The sequence below is a fragment of the Squalius cephalus genome (assembly GCF_949319135.1).
Source record: "Squalius cephalus genome assembly, chromosome: 8".
Lineage (NCBI taxonomy): Eukaryota > Metazoa > Chordata > Actinopteri > Cypriniformes > Leuciscidae > Squalius > Squalius cephalus.
Window position 1 is genome coordinate 37,651,247 of NC_137129.1, and position 23,154 is coordinate 37,674,400.

The 23,154-nt window shown below is 36.4% G+C and overlaps 1 protein-coding gene across 1 annotated transcript in view; it reads right to left on the reverse strand.

The window, feature by feature from the left end:
• The window catches only part of trappc9 (trafficking protein particle complex subunit 9), a 215,446-nt gene that overhangs the window by 187,894 nt on the left and 4,398 nt on the right, over positions 1–23,154 (reverse strand). Inside the window, exons 3-9 of the mRNA XM_079879309.1 lie at positions 21,587–21,732; positions 20,162–20,287; positions 18,390–18,416; positions 17,210–17,331; positions 15,341–15,466; positions 15,040–15,256; positions 8,356–8,499 (exon numbers count right to left, since the gene is read on the reverse strand). Coding sequence (XP_079735435.1) covers positions 8,356–8,499; positions 15,040–15,256; positions 15,341–15,466; positions 17,210–17,331; positions 18,390–18,416; positions 20,162–20,287; positions 21,587–21,732 — 908 coding nt within the window. The remainder of the gene's footprint in view (positions 1–8,355; positions 8,500–15,039; positions 15,257–15,340; positions 15,467–17,209; positions 17,332–18,389; positions 18,417–20,161; positions 20,288–21,586; positions 21,733–23,154) is intronic.

Sequence of the window (23,154 nt, forward strand, 5' to 3'; positions counted from 1 at the left end):
GTATGCAAAGTTTATCAAGGTCTACAAACCAACGATTAGTTTAATATAATATGCAACAGCTAATATAATATTTAAGTTGGTCTCCTGTCTTATTCATGGAAAGTCTGTAAAAGTACAGGAACGGGAAGTATCCTGTAAAATAAAAAAAAATAAAAGAATAGAATAGAATAATCCTGGTATTTCATTCAAGTTTATAAAAGAAAAATGACACACACTAAAATGTTTTCTCTCTATCCAGCATCTCTTCATTTCTATATTTCATTATCTCTTCCATCTAGTTTTTGGAAGCATGTATTCTGCCACATATGCAAATGTTTCTCCACCTCTTTCTCTCTCTATCTGCATTAATCACTTCATAACACAAGCATCCACCTGTTATCTGTAGGCAGAGCAATTGTTCACAACAAAGCTCTGCCTTGAATAAAACATCCCCATCTTTTCTTCTAATATCATTCTGTCAGGAACTGAAAAAGCCGGTACCCCTCATATGCTAACTTAAAAGAATCTCAGAATCTCCTGCTCTGTTATCCCGTCAAGAGTCCAGATTGGCACTGATCAATGTCAAGCAGACGTGTTTAAATCAGACGCCTCCATTCTGTGAAGTGTCTTTGTGCTGAGGGTGTTCCTAACAACTGCAGCTAATCATTAGCCATTATACAGTAGTGTACAACAGGGCGGGCGGCAATCTGACTGTACTCCCTGTTCTTTCCGACAGATGATTTCAGTGATAAAATCAAGAAAAGCATCAGTAGGCCGACTGCAACTGTAAGTTTTTTCCTAATCAAAAAGCAGCACGATCAATCGTTAAATGATCGTGATCTCGATTCAAACACCCACGTGATCTTATTCCTAAATGACAGCGATTCTGCTATATGTCTATTAAACTTTTGACAAGTACGATCAGCGAAGATCTGCCAGAGCTGTATTGTATTGGTATGAAGCAGCTTCACAAACAGTGAACCACACAGTATCATTATTTCTGTGTTACAATCATTCAGATGAACACAGAAGTACAGGGATAAACGTTTATAGCTTGGATATAAACACTGATGTCTACGGTAGCGATCAAAATAGAGTAAATCATGCAAGACTGTATTAATTACACCGTTACACCAGTGGGTGGCGACAAGTGACTGTTAAAAATGCATTTGTCATTGAATCACCATTCATATAAAAATGCTTATTCATCTGGTAATGAAACAAGTGAAATATTTATGAGCGAGTCATTGAATTATTCATTCAACCTTTTTTTTTTAAATAATTCAATTTAATAAAGTATTTTTAAATAGACCGCAGCAATTAACATTTAGTCAAAACCTCTTGTACACTCAAAAAAATAACTCTTTGAATGAACGTAAAAAAATCATGGAAATGATTTCCACATGATTAACTTGCTTTATTTCAGCATTATGCAATTATGTTATTCCAATTTAATGTACTTACGTTGGGTCAACTTAATTTATTAAGGTTGATTCAACTTATTTACTATGGTTGGACACAGCTTAATTTAATATTGTCAGCCCAACTAATTTACTTAATTTGCATCCAACTTATGTGGTTGTTATTTTCATTCAGCCATCAATATTTCATTTATTTTAGTGACACATAATTAATTTGACAGACTACAGCTAGCTATTTGCTAGCAGAAGCACATATTAGCATCTTAAATGCTAAGATTTACATGCTCCTTCAACCAAAGCAGTTAAAAGTAACCAAATCAGTCCACAGCCAAACGAAATGCTCCACACTTCTCCACAATGGTAACCCACTGTAATTTAAATGGTTCTAATAATTCCAATGTAATTGAACATTAAACACAATTACACACTATCAAGTCTTCCCCTTTTCTCATTTTCTCAAAAAAAAAAAAAAAAATAACACTTAATTTTAACATTTATTCTCTCTTAATTCAACCATATGCAAAGCATGCTGGGAACTAACAAGCACTGCCCAGTTTCAGTTAATGCAACACAAATCATTCATGTAATCCAACACAAACGGATTAAGTAAACTTAAATTTTACATATTAAGCAGATTGAACACAATCCAATTAAGTTAGGGCAAAATGGCAGTTGGCGTCGCACTATACTGCCACCCTCTGGATGTAAGAATTTTTTACTTAACATAAATTGTTTGTGTTTAGACAACATGTTAGGATTTTGTACTGTTAAGTTGAGACATAATTACGTGGACCTTAATAGAAAAAAACATTTCAAGTCAACAAACACAATTATTATAAGTAAACTAAATATAAATATATTATGTAAAGTGCACAACCTTCCTAGTTCATTTTTTTGAGTGTAAATTACATATAATTTTGTTTAGTTGTCTATTCAGAACTTCACTTCACAGACAATGAGTGGAAGGAGAATTTCAGAATGACACGACAGTCATTTATGCTTGTTTCATGCTTCATACATCAGTACGGTATTCATACGCCATTGTACATGCGCAGAACTTTCCAGTTTCGGTGTTCAATCTGATCAAGTGTTTTTTCATGACCTATATGGATTAGAAAAGCTTTAAACCTTCCCTTATGGTCCGAATCAAATTTCATTCGGATTAAGCCTACTCATTCCAATTGACGTGGTTACATGAGACTTTTTTCTTCCAACTGTGCGACTAGTCCGATTACACTCCGATTATTAGGGTCCAGGTGAACTCAGCTAGTGATTGACAATCTATGTAACGAGCATCATTCAACTAATGCTGAAAAAATGTATTGAAAATGTGAGAAAATGTTTGAGTGATGACTGAAAACAGTTTGTTTTTTTAGCTGGTTGACTGAAACAAACACTATACAAACAAACGGGTTTGCTAAAAATGAATCAAATTTCTCAACTTGGTACAAGTGTGCATTCCCATAGCACATGATTAAATGTAGACTAAATTTGAGCTTTAAAAAAAAGGACTAAATTTGAGCTGTAAGCCAAAGCGAGTGATATTACATTGAGAGAAATACATTTGTACGCAATGTATACCTAAACTGAAAAATTATTATTAATATTATATATTAAGTCATGAGGAAGTGGACACACTATAATGCCAAATTTCAACATATAAGATATCTACTATAAGGCTTCAACTTGAAGCGTTCAAGCTTCTGTTAAAGGCGGCCCAAAATTCCAATAAAGTCCCGAAAACAGATCACATCGCTCATTAGACAAAATAAGAGTGATTGGTTTGGCTCTCAGGGAAGTGTAGAAATGGGTTTTATCAGAACTTAGGGAGCCATTGTTCCTCAGACACTGTGTTGAAAACAGCGTTCGACCAATGACTGAGCTCAGCCGAGGGAACTCTGGATTTGTTCTGTCTGGTAGGAAATGATAAGCTTGACAGAGCTCAATACCCAAGAGCTGCAGGCCCAACCGTGTGTGTGTGTGAGAAAGAGAAGCAGACAGGATTACAGCACACCTCTGTGGGGACAGGATGCTGTGAAGTGGACCATGGCTGAACAACAAAAAAGCAACATCAATCTCTTTTCAAAGACACAGAGGCTTTCAGGAAAATCCAGGTAACACACACACACACACACACACACACACACATGCATAAACACAAGCACTTACATCTTTAAACTTAACCAGTGTTCGGGACACTGAAAATAGTAACACTTTTAACCAAAATACATTTTCAGTAGCTCAGTATTTTTCAATTTCAATACAATCTAGCTGTTCTTTTAAAAGCAATTTGTTTTTAACATTATGGTGTAGCAGGACAATATGCAAAATTTCTATGTAAAGATTTATAAAAATCATTTTGATTCAGACACATTCGCTTATGAACCACTGAACCCAGTTTGAACCCAGTTTGAAAAAATGAAGATCAACTAGTACTAGTACAACTATAAAAAAAGAAAGAAAAAAAAAAAGACTATAGAAATTTCCAGGGCATTTCCATTATTTAATATTTTATTAAATATCAGGCCTGTAAAATAGTTTTAACATGAGCCGATTATCAAATGTGCCTCTCTTAAGTAGCACTGCAAAATCTGAATCATTATGATAAATCAGTTCAATTATTTCAGCATCAAAAAAGCAAGCGAAAATAAAACTCAATACTGTTCCCAAAACAGTGAACATCATTACATATTTTGTAAATTGCATTTTTTATTTCATTAGTCATAGTTTATTAATTATTATTATTTTAATTAATAATGATCTATTTAATTCACTATAATTCAAATAAACTATAATATATATTCATATAAATTATACACTGTAATTAAAATATTATAGAGTAAAATAAATTATATATTTTTATTAGTGGTGGGCCGTTATCGGCATTAACGTGCTGCGTTAACGTGAGACTCTTATCGGGCGATAAAAAAAATATCGCCGTTAATCTATTCTCAAAGTTGGGTTGGGAGCTGGGTCTATACTACGAAAGCTATGATGACTTTCACCTTGATATTTTAGCGCGGATGTATACCTAGCCAAAATTTCGTTATTTCAAATGTAGACGGGTCAACAACATTGTCCGACATCAAATGGCAAACGTAATGTAAGCGGAACGAAACTGAGCTACTCGTTATTGTGTGGTTGACGGACCGTTGTTTATCAGTTTGGACCAAAGCAGCGCGAGCCGATCATGATCAAGCGACACTACAGCGCTAAGAGATCCAGTAAAGAAAGCATTCGAATTCGCCACAGAAGTAATAACATTGCTGCGAGATCTAGTGAGAAACATTCACATTTCTCAGTTATTAACGGATCAAATAGTGCGTGGAAGCCAGGAAGAAACATTGTGCCATGAATGAACTATCCAGTGTCCACAGATCTGCAACATTTACCATGGAATTACTGTAGTAACACTAACTGCAACCATGGAAGTTTGGCAGGAATAGGCTATAATGCTTTCAAGTAACATTATATTGGTTTTATTTTGACATTATGAATAAAATGGCTGCCCTCAAATGTAAATCTGAACTAAAAATAGACCTTTGTTTATAACTACTACAATATTAGGCTACATTTCATTTTTTCCAAGGAGCTGTTTTGTTTTATATGCTCATAAGAAGAGTCTATTAAAGCTCCATCATTGCTCAAAGTAAAAAAAAAAAAAAAAAAGTCATACTTTATTATGTTAGTCTTCACAAGTTCTTTTAAAAGTCGCTTTGTATTTAAAGGAGAACTCGGCAACTCTAGCGAACTCTAGTCACTTCTTCGCTGATTTTCCCTTTTGTTGTCACATGTTTTCCCCACGAGCTCCCCCTACAGCTGTGGGGGGGCGTATATTTCACAACACGGTCGTAAAAAACTCACTTGCGGCGGCCTCCTCCCCCTCTCTACCGCTGCTCATGTGCGTTTGTTTTGATCGGAGCAAGCCAACTGTATCGTGTGGAGCTATGTCTACCGAGGTGGGTAATCTGGTAATACATCATACATGCGTTTGTGTTTATGTCGAATTGCCGTAAAGCAATTCGTGTTTCGCGCTCGTTCTCGTTCTCGCTTCTCGCTTCTCACGAGACTTCCAATTTCTATCTTGCCGGGACGGTAGTCCCCAAGTTGCAAGGTTGGTTTTCCGCCTGGGAACGCTGGGGGGAGCGGGGAAAGTCACCAATATCACCAGAACAGGTTGTTTAACCATCCAAATGATTTCTAGACAGTTTTATTAAGTTAAAAAAGTTACCAAGTTCTCCTTTAAGAAACACGTGCCCTTTAGTCATTATTTGGGTAGCACACACATATTCTGAATGCCTTCGGCAGAATTCAAATGAGCCATTTTAATCTAGATTAATTCCAAGATTACAGTGAGATTAATCTAGATTAAAAAAAAATGAATCTATGCCCACCACTAATTTTTATATTATAATATAATCTCTAAGTGTGGTAAAATTAAACATATTTCACTCTTAAGGACCTTCAATATTGTACGTTGTGTTTTTTGTTTTTGTTTTTTCAAAAGAGCAACTCTAACTGTAATTTAACTTCTTTACTTTGAATACCCTGGTGAAGTGCACTTTTAAAGTATCTTCCCCAACCCTGCATTCAACATTCACACACAGGCTTCTAAAGGAATAAAGAAAATAAGTCATTGTGCAGAGAGAAAGTGATTACCCTCTAAAAAGAGCATGATTGAAAGTATAATATGACAATTCCATAAAATACAGGCCTGAAAATACAATCACAAGTCGTCATCGCAGCAGAATCCATCTACATAAACGCACTCCAGTGAACATTTTATCTTTACGGTCTCTTTCTTTTCATCTCTTGTCTTTTAGATGAGCACAGTCTGTTTGTCAGAATCTCTCTGAACAGGCTGACAGCATCTACTGCACAATGAGTGCTTGTTTTAATACGTTTGAGGGCTACATTTCTGAAAATGTCTTCAATAGTTTAGTAAAACCAACTTAAGGAACAAAAAAAACATTCATATATGGTGCAAAAAAAAAGTTAATTCAATCAAAGTGCACCTATTATGCTTTTTCAAATATTACCTAATATTAATATAACTGTTTGTGAATGTAAAAGGTCCAAAGTGCACAACAAATAAAGTTATTGAGTCCTAAAAAAAGAATCGATTCAGAACTGTCAGCAATTCCAGTCTCACTTCCTGTTGCATACATAATGTAACAATTTAACAAATTTGCACAATACCAGCCTATGGTCTTCACTGGCATTTTGACCCGCCCTCAAACACTATAGTTGTGCCTGAGGCCTGAAAGAGTGTAGTTCGTGTTTGTCTACATTTATTTTTCATTTTATTTTTTATTCAACGCCTGCACCTTGGAACCTTTTTTAAGGTTTGCGTTCTCAAGCCGCCAGGCACTGTTGTCATGCGAATGAGCAAGTCGGAGCGCGTTAACGGTTTTCTGTTAGAACGGTGTCATGTTAGCGGCCTTAAGTTAATAACTAATGATCTTTGCAATGGAAGAGAATCAATCAAAACTAACTTTAGCTGGACAATAACTTTATTCTACAGCTGCTGCAAACCCAAAACAATCTCTGTTACTTTAATTTTCTATTATCACTGCAAAGCTTTGAAACAATCTATATTGTTAAAAGCACTACACAAATGAAGAGGTGGTGGTGGCGCAATGGATAAGACACATGCCTTTGGTGTGAGAGACCCGGGTTCGAATCCACTGTGAGACACCAATGTGTCCCTGAGCAAGGCACTTAACCCCTAGTTGCTCCAGAGGCGTGCGACCTCTGACATATATAGCAATTGTAAGTCGCTTTGGATAAAAGCGTCAGCTAAATGAATAAATGTAAATGTAAATGTAAGAGGACTTGACTTGACAAATGGGTGGAAATGCATTTGTTATTTAAACAACGTGGCGCAGGATGTGAAAATGATAACTGCGTCAGGCTGAAACTAGGGTGTATGATAGGGCCCAATATCTTCAAAAACTGTTGTCAGACTCTTTAAAGGAGAACTCCGGTCAATTTTAAGGCATTTTAAGGTACATTTTTTGTACATTTGGAGTGCTGTCAAAATAGAGAACAACGACAAAAATGCCTACACCGTGTTATCCTCTTTTTAAAATTTGCACCCTGTTGACTTCAATGGGGCAAGTTTTAAACCTGCTTTTAGCCTCTTAACATCCTTGATGTGTCATTACAAGTGCACAGAAAATGTGAGTGATTCCTTCAGAGTGAACACGGGTGAATCTGACTGCAGTAGATGTGAAAGATATGAATAAAAGTGATGTTATTTCAGCCAGCGCACATACCTGTATTTACATCCTGTTTTCGGTCAAAGTCCAGAGTAATCGATTGTCGAGTTCACGCGCATTGGTTTAGTACCTATGATCATGCGCGTGAACTCGACAATCGATTACTATGGACTTTGACCGAAAACAGGATGTAAATACAGGTATGAGCGCTGGCTAAATAAATATCATTTTTATCCATATCTTTCACATCTACTGCAGTCAGATTGACCCGCGTTCACTCCGAAGGAATCACTCACATGACCTGTGCACTTGTAATGACACATCAAGCATGTTAAGAGGCTAAAAGCAGGTTTAAAACTTGCCCCATTGAAGTCAACAGGGTGCAAATTTTAAAAAGAGGATAACTCGGTGTAGGCAACACCGATTTTTGTCGTTGTTCTCTGTATTGACAGCACTCCAAATGTACAAAAAATGAGCTCAATGTTAAAATTGACCGGAGTTCTCCTTTAAGAAATGAGGTGATGTGCAATGTATATTAAGAGAAAATCAAAGTGTTTTTACTTTGGATGCATGTAAACCTTTTTGTCAGAGACCTACAAAACAAAATTAGGAGCTTTTAAATTAGCATAATTGAAGCATTTAAAAAAAAAAAACTAAAATCCCAAATGAGCCCAAAACCTCAATAGAAGGTCTTTAAAACCTTGTGTGTAAAGGTTTTGAGTCCCACGTCTTACCCTGGTCCGAGAGGAAGTCCAGCATGGTCTGTAGCAGGAAAGATAGATGTCTGACAGACAGACCTGGATTCCCCATACGACGAGACGCATAAACCAGTTCATGAAGCAACCGTAACTGCACCGCCGCCCATCCACGATGGGTCCCTACAAACAGACAGAAGGAGAAAGCATTTAAACACACACAAAACAACACTTTTGATGGATTTAGTTCACATGAGCCTTTGCGTTTCCACCTTCTGATTTTTCCCAATAGTACAAAGTTAAAAAGGCCCTTTCATGGTAGTCCTTGCAACAAGATCAAAAAAAGTCTTCTTTAACTGATGAAATATAATGTGACAGGAAGGTCAAACTCGGCCAAGTTTTGTTTGTACATACAGCATCTTTTTCTGCTCAAGCTGTCAGAGAGGCATCATAAAATGTACAGTCCTAAATTACATGATAAAACAGCCCAGTTACAAAACTCATCCATCAGGCGACTAACACGGCCGTCAGAGTAAAGAGAGAGAGAGTTGAAGCTGATCCGCGCTGCTCTGGAACGATCGTGAGGATTTATCACTCCACACAGTTCTGCCGCTCACATGACCGTCTGTTTCACAACTCACCTTTCACTCAATTCATGCAAATCCACACTAAGCTTTAGAGTAGTGAGAGTGTGTCTGCAAAAAGAATTTCTGCTTGCTGATGCTTTTTCAATAAACTGTAATCAATAGCCTCCAATAAACTGTTTAGAACGGCACACTACAATACTACAAAAGTCTGTAGGCATGGGATACAATGGTAACCTACTGCATATGTCAAAATGTGAAGTATACACACTTTATTCCACAACCCAATGTGCTCAAACAAGAAGCAATCATAATTCTTAATTTCTCATTCTTCACTAAAAGTGTAAATTTACTTAAAACTGTAAATTTCGACATATTTCCAAGATGAGAACATTACGAAAAACATGGGGACATTTAATATTCAACAATATTATTGATCTGCCTTACTTAAGGTGGACGATGACGCAATTTTCTTCTAGAAACAAACTTTGTCGTATTATTTTCATGTTATCACTGTGAAGCTGCTTTGATACAATCTGTATTGTGAAAACCGCTATATAAATAAAGGTTAAAAAAAAAAAGAGAGAGAGAGAGAACTGGGCGCAACTCGCTTAATTGACCATGCAATTTGATGAGATCTCTTCAAAATTACAGATGCATCCTTATTTGCATACCACCTATGTTCTAAATGGTATATGAGATTATAGTGTGTCCCAAATCAGAGAAGTTAACAAAAAAAAAAATGTATGCAAGGATTTGCCCAGGTCTCTGGGTTATAATTACCCACAAGCCCTTGCACTACAGAAGAAGAGCAGTTTGTTTGTAGAAAGATGGAATGCGTGATCAAAGCTGCTGCAATGTGTGAATTTAAAAGTGAGTAATTAATTTGGCAAATGCAATAGTGTACACATAAACAGCAGATTCAAAGTTTGGAGGATCAAAAAAAAAAAAAAAAAGATATATCACATCCTATCTTCCTTACTCTGAGGTGCCCTGTTCCTACACAGATTGTTAGCTAGTAAATGTATATATGTTGTCTTGAGATTCTGATACTGTGTTATTGGAAATCAAAGAAGAAAATTAATTAAAAAAATATAAAAATTATAATAATTAAAGCCCTCCAAAGAGCAGATTCTGTCCAAATCCTAGTTAGCAAAATATTATGTACATGCATAAGCTCTATTCCCCATGCCGTCTCGTCCTGGAGTCAACCATAAATGGATCTCATGCCTTTTTATTATGCACAACCTTATCTGCATATAATTTCCATATGCATTTTCCATCCAGACACCCATTAACAGATACTACAGCGTGTTAGCGCCATCAGAAACACATTAGGCGACGATAAAGACTATAAATATATAATTTTGGCAGAAAAGAAAAAAACTACTGTCTGATATCAGCCTATTACTGAAATATCTTTTGTAAAATAAAACATTCAACATGTATACAGATTACTGTTACCTTTACATCAAAGTACTACAGTAAAATAAAATAAAAAATTTATTATAAAATACATCTGATCCACGACTGAGGAAGCACGTTTATTTTAAATGCGGTATATTAAAAGAAAAGTGTACTATGGATTTTAATAATTTAATGCAGTTCATTATTTGGATCAGTAAAAGTGTGTACTTTCCAATTTTGTGCATACCCAATATTATTATTCAATAGGTCCCTGATCTTTAACCATTACACCCCATAAAATTAGAAGATTTACAAACAGCTGCTGCACATTTAGCTGCCAATTATTAAAAACAGCCACTTCACTCCCTCATCAACTAGAAATAATACATCCCACTGCAGTTCAGGGCTCATAACAGGCCGTTGAGTCTCTAGGAAGCGCTTTATGGCACTCCAGGGTCTGCTGTAGTTCTGTGTGCGGTCTTTGTGTTTTCACTGGACTTTCCAAGTCCATGCGCAAAACGGTTGAGCTAAACGCAATCAATCAGAGGTTGAGGATATTTTCTCTCTCTCTCTCTCTCTGTGCCTAAAGAGAGCTGAGCTGGAGAATCCCAGGCCAATTAAAAACCCATTTTCTCTTCTCTCTCTCGCTGCACTCCATGGTGTCTCTATTGACCCTCCTCTCTTTCACTTAAAGCTTCAGCAAGCCAGGATCACCCCCAGCTTCAGCCTACACATGTGATGGGGTCTCCGTGCCCTCCTGCTCTCAATGACATCACAGATTCAACACAAAAAACACACATAATCGACTGCTTTAAATAGATCTGAATGAGAGAACGGCTGGGTCTGCAGCGTGAAATCAAAACTGAATCTCAAATCTTCTATCAAAATGAAATAGCATTCTCCTGTCTCTCATAACAATGTTTCTGCTCACAGTACCAGCACTTTGAGGGAAGTGAAAAACAATAAAACTAACTTGCCAACCAACCAAAACCATGCAAAACTATTGCTATGCACTTGCTAAGGTGTTCTAAATGTTTTTTAGAGCATTGCTATGTGGTTGCAAGGGGTTTATGGGTGCTTACTTACTAAAGAGCTCTTTGCCAATTCTCTGATATTCTGGTCTCTAGACATGACGAGTCCCATCTTTTTTCATCCGTAATGGAATGGAAGTTAAATGCTTTGCGAATTCCATTCTGTGTCATTATAAAGAATAACAATGATTTTCTCTCTCCAATTTGCAGGATTCTGAACGATATAGACAGACCCTCAGGCAGTGTGTCTCTAAATCTAAACATCTTTATTATTCCACGCGTGTGTGCGCGTGTGTGCGAGTCGGCAGGAGGTTGAGAGGATTTCATATTAAAGAGAATATAGTTAAGGACCCTACAGTAATGCACCATAGAGTCTGACATCACAGCTCAGGGTCAGATCTCCTCTCGGCGCTGTTTTCCAACACAAAGAGTTGACGGAATATATATCACCCCTGAGAGGAGCCCTTCAAAACACACAACGCTTTTCTGCAAGCATACAAAGAGGGACAAGGTTACTTCAATGCTGCCTGGTCAGATTACAAATCAACCAAAGCCCGTTTATGAGTCAGAGGTATTTACAGAAAAATGAGCAATTCGGACTGTTCACATTCTGCTCATGTATTGCGAAAGACGTCAGTAAACAAGAGGTAAAATGGGTCGAGAGGACAACCATGAAATAAAACGCAGTAATAGCATGCATTTATCAAACAAATGACAGCATTTAATTAATTAAAAGAGCAGCCATGGGGGAGGGGGGGGGGGGTGATGATGTCATTATCCCGGTTCAAAAACCTTGAGACACTGCCACGTACAACACTTGCGCCATAATGCATGCAAGGCCAAATGTCTATTCCAGACTTGCATGCACATTACTTCTTTGTTTATTGTCAAAAGGAGTCTGTCTTAAATAGGCCTGAGGACATGGAGGAGGACAATGCCTTTCAAACAGGTGAAATAGATACTGAAACTTCTGGCCGACTGAAGTGACTTTTTGAATGCTTGAGGGTGATATATCTAGAGAGCAGGGTGAAAAATGCTAGCCTGGGAATACCCAGACAACTTCCGGCAAATTCAGATTTGCTCGAGAAGTAGTCTGGCAAAGAGCTCATTCAAACCCATTTCCATGGCCGAGAAATCGCGGCACCAATCAGAAACGTTGAGGCGGGCTTTACACGATGATGATCGCTCTGATTGGTTTTAGGTCTATCCAATTGCGCCCAGAGGCATTTGAGCGACGTCCGTTCAACTTTTAAATGCATTATTATATTCAAATTGCAAACACATGAGGACAGTCTCCATGAAAGACCCACTGGCAGATGAACGTGCGACTACATTTCTCTCCGAAACGGTAGGAAATTAAATTAGATTTAATAGAGGATTTTAAATGTGACAAGATGATTGACAGGGCAGTTTAAGTGACAGGATGCACGCGACAAATCCGTCCGATAAAGATGACGAAGTAGTATGTCCAAAAGCTTGCCTACTTTTTTGCTACACATTCAAAAGTAAATACCTTTTCTTCACAAAAAGAGTACATACTTTTATGGCGTAGTGTAACAAATTGGGACGCAGCATATGGCTTTACACGATGACGATCGCTCTAATTGAGCGACGTCCGTTGGTGACGCCCCTTTGGAAATGATTTGTCTATGGAGCTTTGCCAGACCATAAATCAGTTACTACTGAGAATGGTCTGGTTTTAACCAAAAATGCTAGAATGACAGAGACTTGTTTTCATGTGATTTTGATTCAGTTCTGTCATGATTTTGACACAGAAAACAGTCTTAAGGCACTTGCACACTGAGTCCGAAATTCTTGTCCGAAATTTCCGCACGTTAAAAAATAAATACAACCTCACGTTGTCAATCACGTTTACACACACTGCCTCTGGAACTTTCGTCCGTCATAAAAAAAAATTCGAATCGGTTCGATTTTCTGCATTTTCTGCATCCATTGCAAGCATTTTGTTTCAAAATAGCAACAACGTAGCGACAACATGTTTCAGAGCCACTAAATGACGAATACGAAAAAATACATACGAAAATTTCTGCCTCAGTGTTGTGGTGGATTTTAATTAATCAACGTTAATTAATCAACTAACATTTGTTTTTCTTGCAGGAATAACATTCATATGCTTTTAATGTGTCAAAACTCTTTGGGGAAAAACTTGTGACTTTGAGTCAGTGTCTATGGGTAAAAATAACATAGTTATGGGAAGTAAAACTAGACAGTCTGTTAGAATCTTATGATTAACGAATTAAGTCATCGTTAGAACCTTGTGATAAGTAATCACAAGATTAGAGTTTTCTTTACCTAGTAACAGAGGGGTTTGCATATGAAGAACCAATCAAATAGTGGGGAAATTATGTAATGCAGCATGAAATTTATGCCATACCCTGATTCTATAAAAACTGTTGTATATGTGTTTTTCGGTGGGATTCTCAATGGAATTTGTCTGAGATCCTCCGGCCTTGCTTCTTGGGAGAGATTCCCTGAGAACTGCTCGGGAAGATCTCCTGGCCGTGATTAAAGCATTTAAAGGACATTTGCAGGTCTGTTTGTCAATTTATTCCTGCGCAGGAAGCTAGTTTAGGTAGGAAGCTAGTTCAGGAAGCTAGTTTAGGTAGGAAGCTAGTTTAGAAAACTAATTAGTTAGAGGAACAAGTTAGACTAGGTAAGATATCCAAGTGAGGACGTCGCCAGGAGACGAGACTCAGATATCAGGTGGGGACGTCGCCAGGAGACGAGACCCAGGTACAGATAGTTAGTTTAGGGAATAATCTACCCGAGTGGGGACGTCGCCAGTAGACGAGACCCAGGTAGTTAGGTTTAGGGAAAATATCCACGACATTGTGCAAGGACCTTTAGTCTCATTCACAAACTGATTATTTGTAAATAAATATAGGACCAAATACTGTAAATATAATATTACAAATACGGAATAAAACGGAATATTACTTTTTACTTAGAGTCTGACTGTTCTTTTGCACTGCAATGTAAAAAATGTATGTAAGATCTGTTAACTTACATAAAGACAGTCGCTGTTAATGATTGAATTAATAATATTGTTACGCCTTTGTTTTAAACCTTATGGTGTAAAGATATATAAATGATCTGCGTATGAATGGGACTGTGACTTCTAACAAAAATTAGAAAACAACTCTAGGCAACTTGTGATCATAAGAAAACCACACACAAAAACAGGCAGAAAAAAATGACAGGGCTTCCGTAGAGTGTCGTTATTGTTAACTAAAGCTAAAACTATTCAAATTAATTTCCATTAAAAGAAATAAATCTGATATAAAATAAATATTAGATGAAAAATCTTAAACTTATTTTATTTCAGTTCATTTTTTCAAGGCAACATTTCTCTAAAGTTTAAGTTGGTGTACTGAAATGACTAAAACTGAAATAAAAATAAAGCTTATTAGAATTAGTTTTTTGTTTTAGATTACTCTGCTCGTGCTTTCAGTAACGAAACGGACAGTGTTTTTCACCCACTGGTGGACCTTCAGACACATTGTCCTTCAAACCATCATTCAAATCCATCATTCAATGTCGTCAATAATTCGCCACAATTTACTAATAAAAGGAAACACCTCCAACCTGTCTTCAGAAACCACACAGAACACAATAAAACAGCCTTAGAAACAATAATTCTGACAGTATTGACAGCCCTATAAAGAAGCATCTTGTGTTACCTTTGCTGAAGTCTTTGGGGTCCAGAGAGAGACTGTACCCCGGCAGGGTCTCCAGCAGGAGTTTGTAACAGGCCTTCCAGCCCGGCTCAGGGATGGTGGGAGCCACACACTGCATGGCGGCGACGCGTTTGAAGAACGCAGATTTACGGTGGAAGCCGATGAGCTCGTAGAGTTCTGACAGGACGCTGTAACGCTGGATCTTCTCTTCTTCTGACAGCTGAACACAGATAGGACCATTCCTCATAGAGTAACTTGACTGACTTGCTGCGGTTTTACTGAACAGTGTTGTACATGCGCTCACCTGGCCGAGGTTGATGTAAACAGCGTTCTGCAGGAACTCAGACGCCTCCATGGCTCGCTTCTGAATGGCCAACACTCTGACGGCCTTAATACAGGCCTCCAGCTCGATCACTCCAGCACTCTTATACTGAAACACAGACAACAACATTTGCCTTTTTATGACTTATGAGCTGTCAACTTTAAAGCGTTAATTTAGTGCCTTAATTATTTATTTAAAAAAAATTATTATAAAAAATAAATTAATGCAATTAATCATGGCCCAGCCCACAACTATATTCCATTAAAGCAATTTAAGCTTAATAAAAAAAATATACACACATTTATTTTAATAAAGAATTTATTTTGTATTTATTCAATAAATGTACTAATTTAAAATATATATATATTATTAAATTATTCATTTTACTTAATATTATTAAATAAATAAATTAAATTAAATTGATTATAATAATGCTATTAAAATAATATTTTGAATACAATAATAAATAAATAGTGAAAAAAACAACAACAAAAAAACACATTTAATATAAATGGCCAGATCATTCTGATATTTTAAATAACATTGCAATTACAATTTCAGATTGCAAAAATCACACTCCGAGACCATAAAGGCAATAACTTGCAATACTGAGGTTCACTGATTAAAATATAAATGCAAAAAAAAAGGAAAAAAAAGAATTGAGGGTCAAAAAAAGGTCATCTCGCGTGTGCCTCTGTTCAGGAATTATTTATTTTATTTTTTTATTTAATAATTGAATTATTAAATCAGTTAATACAATACGAAATATGGTTTTGATTGCACAAGTTTTGCAAAAATGGCCAAATCATGCTGACATTTCAATCACACTGAAATTTAATTTCAGACTGTAAAAACTGCACTCCGAGACCATCCGGATAATAAATTGCAATGTGCAATGCTGAAAAGACCTGAGGTTCAGAGAAAGGTCGTGCTGTTGAGCCTCTTTAGGATGTGTCATCATATTTGAAAATCAAAGCTCAGCAGTGGTCAGCGGCACGAACGGCTGCGTTTGCAAGGCTGCAGTGTCCCCCGCTGGCGGCTGGCAGAACGAGACCAGCAGAGACTGCACGAGCGGCTCAATTCACAAGACTGGGGTCAAATACTTGACTTTACATGAGCAGTTTAAAATGCACCATACAAAGATATTTTAATTCCAGAATCTAGACCATCTCTAGGGGCTATTTGCTGTGAAACGCACATCAGCAGAGCCATTTTGGGTAAAACACCTGCATAAAACATTTGCAATCTCAGAGCGAGAGCTGATGAATAATGAAACGCAACTTTGAGTGTTTAATAAAACAATGTCCCACAAAGAAGCTGCGTGTTAAAGTGGTTTTACCACAGTTAAAGAGCGTTGTTAGGCACGGCACGGAGAAATGTGTGCTTAAAACTCCCTTAACTGGGGTAAATTCAATATAACACAAGGCTTTGAAAGACGTGTTACTTGGTTATTATGGCCATGTTTAATAAAAAAATTGTTTCATACTTAAACGATTTTGCAAAAACAATTTTACAACGGCTTTAACCATGTCTGATTTTGGAACCATTTGATAACAAGGTTCCCATTAGTTAACGTTAACATAAACTAAAATTAACAGTACATTTGTGGTAGTGTTTTGGTAACGTTAGTTAATTTAAAAAAAATGCAACTGTTCATTGTTAGCTCAGGCCCACTAAATAATACTAATTAATTAAATAACTTATCAATATTTTGATTTTAACAAACGAACCCCAGTAATAAAATGATACCCAGAGATACCCATGTTTATAAAGCGGCTTCTGCAAAAATAAATTTGCATTAAAAAGCAGAGAACATCCTCTCAGACAGAGCATGCCTGTGCATGAAGTTACCTTGCCGTAGTAAGAGATGGCCTCCTTGTATTTGTCAATGATGTCCTCCTGACTCAGGCAGTTCTTGGCTCGGCCGATCTCAGTGCTCGTGTCTGCACTGATGCCATTGGTCGTCAGAGCGCCTGGACAGGAAGACAAGAGAGAGAACCAACGTTAATGACCATGACAAACGAAAAGAAAGTTCATTCTGTTCTCTGCATGCTAATGCAATGCTTGCATTCACGCTACCTTATTTTCAAATGTTATAAAGCCTAAGGTCTGTAATAATACTAAAAATAGATTTTATTTTGCATTTAACAGCTCTGAGATATGAGATGCTGCAAATGAGCCCATTTGTCTGATGCAAGACCTGGAACTCGACAAGCAATTTCTTTGAATTAAATATGAAAGTCATCAAGAAACATGTTTAGAGGAATGAGAAAAATAATTACACACTCAGGACGTTTATTAAAAAAAAGAGAGAGAGAGGACAAATTCACCCTGTTTACTTAATCCATATCCCTGGTCTTATCGGAACGATTCATCAGTGCATAATCTTTCATTACAGTTTAATACATTTTTCATAAATAAAGTTTTGTATCCGTACTGTTGGTTTTACCTTCCAAACTCTTTAAAGTAATGAGAAATCCATTTAAAATATTTAATTTTGCTATGCAAATTAAATCTCTTAAGTGTATTAAGTCTGTTTGTGATCATATAACTCAAATTCAAATGGCAAACAAACACTGACATCTAGTGTCAGCAAAGAGCAGATGTCGTTAAGTTTATTAGCATAAACAACAAGTTAAGCCTGTGTATAAGATCTATCAACTAAATCAATCATGAGGTCAACCCCATTAGTAACTATTAAGTTAGTTATTCTTAATAGCTAGAAACAATTTGATCAGTAAGTGTCTGCACTGCAGATTTTGTAATGGTGAAACTACTACTGCAAAAATCAGGCACAAAAATCACATTAATGATTGCAAAAAAAGAGCTATAAATTCTTTCAGCTGGATTTAAAAGTAAGGATTCACATCCATGCACTGAAATCACTGCAGATATTTTCATTTCCATCAGATCAGAAACACAAAAGGCCACCAAAACACCTGCACACATGCACAAGCACAACAAAGCAACTAAAACTACATCACAACAGCACAAAATCCTTATCTAGAGCTACACGTGTGCTTTACTGTACCTGGATCAATGAGAACTTCTTGAGCGCCTGAAGACACAGACAGAGAGGGAGAGACAGACAGAGAGAGAGAGAGAGAGCCTGGTTCACTCTTGGCACAAGCTGCAGTTGATGGTAAGCAGTGTTAGTACAGCACTAAATGATCTGTTATGATCCTGACATTGTGAAAAAGCCGTCAGCAGACATGCAGAACTGAGAGGTGGACTCTTTATATATAATGGCTGTTAACAGACATTAAGGAAGCATGCAAGCTTAAACATGATTCATTCTCTTAGTTTTGAATATGTTGTTATCAAAGCCTTAAAAAAAAAGTCTTTGGACACTTAAGGCACACTTAAAATCAAACCAAATGGCATCTGTACAAATCAAGAGCTTTTCTCTTTATTTTGAACAGCATCTATTTGTATCATTTATCACAATATTTTACTTGGAAAGTGTATATTTCTTTCAAATAAATGTCATTTGGTTTGACAGTGTGCAAATACTTTATAAAGCCCTTTTAGACATAAATCTGTAGAGCAAACCTCACCACAGTGGATTAATTAGCAAATGAAACGTGTGAATTAATGATACACCCGTTAATGAGTTCAAATATTATGTTATAGTGTTTTCAGGCGTATGTACTGTATATGTTAATACATGCAAATGAATGTGGAAAAAAACAAATTAAATCCATTCAGAAAGAAAGAAATTCAGATGGAAGGAAATTCAGGAAAGGAAATTCAGGAAAGGAAATTCAGGAAAGGAAATTCAGGAAAGGAAAAGGAAAGGAAAGGAAAGGAAAGGAAAGGAAAGGAAAGGAAAGGAAAGGAAAGGAAAGGAAAGGAAAGGAAAGGAAAGGAAAGGAAAGGAAAGGAAAGGAAAGGAAAGGAAAGGAAAGGAAAGGAAAGGAAAGGAAAGGAAAGAGTAAATAGGAAAGGAAAGGAAAGGAAAGGAAAGGAAAGGAAAGGAAAGGAAAGGAAAGGAAAGGAAAGGAAATGAAAGGAAAAGGAAAGAGTAAATAGGAAAGGAAAGGAAAGGAAAGGAAAGGAAAGGAAAGGAAAGGAAAGGAAAGGAAAAGGAAAGGAAAGGAAAGGAAAGGAAAGGAAAGGAAAGGAAAGGAAAAAGAAAAGAAAAGAAAGGAAAAAAGAAAGAAAAGAAAAGAAAGGAAAAAAGAAAGAAAGAAAAAGTAAAGAGAAAAGCAAAAAAAGAGAAAAGAAAAGAACAGAACAGAACAGCACATTTGTCTTGTGTTTTGCTCTAGGACACTCTCACGCTCCTGTTCTAGATCAGCATAACTGACTCAGGTTTAATAATAATGTAATAATGACTGTCTCTGGTTTAGACTGAACACTTCTGCTGCTTTCTGAGAAGAAACGGTGACGATTCACTCCAGATGAAACAAACATCAAAGAAGAGCAGTAAATAACATCTGAGACACACAGAAGACATCCAACCTCATTCACCTATAATCTTATTCACACACATTCATTCATGATGTAAATAAAAACATATTGAGTTTCCATAGGAGACCCTTGCTTTTCTTCCTGAAATACATGACAGTGCGAAGAAGAAAAAGTTTTGCAAATCACACATAATTGTATCATTATGAATGAATCAAAGCAAAGATATGCAGAAGGTCTACAATCATTTTTATCCTCCAGAATTAAATATGAACTCCAGAATCACTCAAGCAAACAAAATGAAAATATGAAGCAGAAAATCATGGATCATCTTGATATTTTTAGTTTAGTCAAATAAAAAGGGACGCTACAGATGTGTCTGACCACACTGACCAGGCCTGTGTCTCTTCCCAGCGTCGGCAGCAGAGGAGACGCTAGGTTTACGGGCTCCGCTCTTCCCCGCAGTGCCTCCTGGGTAATGGAAGATGACAGACGCAGAACACAGTCCCTCCAAAGCAGCTGAGGAACAAAACAGAAACACTTTCACTCTTCTAATTCATCACTGGAGAGAGTTAATCTGTCATGCAGGCCTTTGGGAAAGCAAGATCCATTCGGCAAAGACTGAGAACGTCTCGGCTGCTGGAGTTGAAGTGTTGGAGAAAGTGCTGAAAGTGACTGGGTTTACTTTGTTAGCTGTTCATCGTGAGTTTAAAGATTGGATATAACTTTGCTCAGGCATGTAAGTGATTCTAATGTTGAAGTGTTTTGGTTGTACATGAGGTGATACTATAATGTGGTAGTTACATACTGCATGTAAAGTTCCTGTAATACTAGTCTTCTAAGAGCCAAGATGTTGTGATACTGGTTTCTCATGCCATTCTTACATTTAAGGAAATGGCCACCTTTAGATATTTGGGTACAGGGTTATTATGGTTAACTAAAACGATTTGAAAAAACATATACAGACTATATATATATATATACTAGATGGATGGATGGATGGATGGTATTAGTATTACAGGAACTTTTTAGGTTTATATATATTAAAAGAATAATATATATATTCTTTTTAATTCAAACTAAAACAACTATTAATAAGAACTATATAGACCTATTTTAACAAAAAAATTACTAAAACTTTAACTAAAATAAAAATAAAAACAGAACATATAAAAATTAAACACTTCAAAATATGAATACTTATCTAAAATAGTATCTCAATGATACTAAAATACTGATTTAGGGTGAAACCAAGTCTAAGGGTGTGTTCACACTTGTAGTTCAGTTCTCTTGGTTCTTTTGGTCCGGACCGAAAAAGAAAATATTACATTTAGTCCTTGTTCGCTTAGCGTTCACACCGTCATTTTTAACATCGAACCTAAACAAAACAAAAAAGCTAAAATATACAGCTTTTATGACGTATATTTTGTGGCATATTTTGCAACAGAACTTACCAAACATCAAAAACAGTGCTGTGTGTTGTGCTAAACGGGCTTGTGATGGGAAACGTAGCACCTATGACGAGATTCACGAGAAGAACCTACGGATATGACCTTTACGGATATGACATCACGTCCTGTTTTTGGTTCATTGTCTTTGGTCCATGTTGCGTTCATATTCCAGTCGAACCTCACCAAAGTTTGTTTTGAAGCAGACCGAAACCCCCTGAAAAGGTGGGTTTGGGTTCGCTAGTTTGGTTCGCACCATGGTTCAGATGGCAGCGTTCACACTTATTCAAATGAACCGCACTAACAGAGCAATCGCACCTGGAAACAAACCTGGCAAGTGTGAACACCCCCTATGAATCATTCATCTTACCTCCCAGCCATAGGAAGTCATTGACAGAGCGCAGCAGCTCCACGGCCATGTGATAATGCACCAGGGCGTCCTGCAGCATCCCGGCCTGCAGACACAGATCCCCCACGTGCTTCCTCATGCGGCCCTGACAGCGCTTCTTATAGTGCCTGAGGAAGAGCAGTCAGAGAAACACTCAGCGTTTACACACACAGCTCAGTTCTTCATCAGCGCTCGCAGCCAAGTGCAGGTGACGTCAGCCATGTTTAATTCAAGATCTTTTATCAGCGGTGGATCGATGTCGTCTCTCTGGCTCGCCTTATATGGAGCACAGATATGCTGATGTGGTTTTGCATCAAGCTTTGTCTTCTGTCTTAGCCCAGTATTAACAGACAGAGAGGGAAGCTGGAGGTGAAGAGATGATGGATGCAGAGGGAAGGGGATGCACAGGCAAAACGCTGGGGATTTCAGCTAAAGGGATCCAAAAGCAACTTGATGTCTATCCCATGGGAATGAAGGAACTAAAAAAAATAAAGGATTTATGTTTATAAACATGAGGAGGTAAAACTGTGGTGGAAGGAGCCCTATAGATAGTGTGCAAGAGGGTCAAGTGTCATTCAAGAGAGAGAGAAACAGGAGAAACATATTTAAGACTTTCATAAATATTTACTTTTACATTTAGGATGACGTATCAGTGACCATATAATAACATTAAATGATCAGCAACAGTCTGCTTAAGCCAATGTTGGAATATTTTTATTTATTTATTTATATTTTAATATTTTTTCCAATTCAAGCAGCATATTTGTTGTCCTATGACTGATTACAAAACTGTTAACTAAATCTTTAAATAGTTCAATGCCAGGAACTCTAGTGTGAATGCAAGATTATTATTTTAATTAATGATCAATTAGCCTAAACTTCACACAGCAAAACAGTTATAGACATTACAAGGCAATAACTTAGGAGTATAATACAAGTTGCAATGCTTATTTACAGTGAATCATATTATATTATATTATATTATATTATATTATATTATATTATATTATATTATATTATATTATATTATATTATATTATCCAAAATGTATATATCCACTAATCACTAATAATGATAAATAACATATGAGGTATTAATTTAATATTCATTAGTATAAATAAAAATATATTTAAAAATAGAATTATTAATATTATTGCTTTACATTAATTAATATAATATTTATAAACACATATATTATATTATATTATATTATATTATATTATATTATATTATATTATATTATATTATATTATATTATACAGAATGTCTATATGCATGAATCCCTAATAATTATTAAATAATATATAAAGTATTAATTAAATATTTAGTAATATTATATGTATTATAAATACAAATATATTTAAAAATAATATTAATAATAATATTAATATTATTTCTTTGACTAACATCATCTTTATAATCTATATTTAACTGCAGATCAAGAACCTCCATCCTACAATGGAGCAAACACAGCTAAACTCAGATTATATTTAGAAATGGATGCCATATTCAAATTCATGCTGCGACCGTAGATGAGATGAGCACAAAGC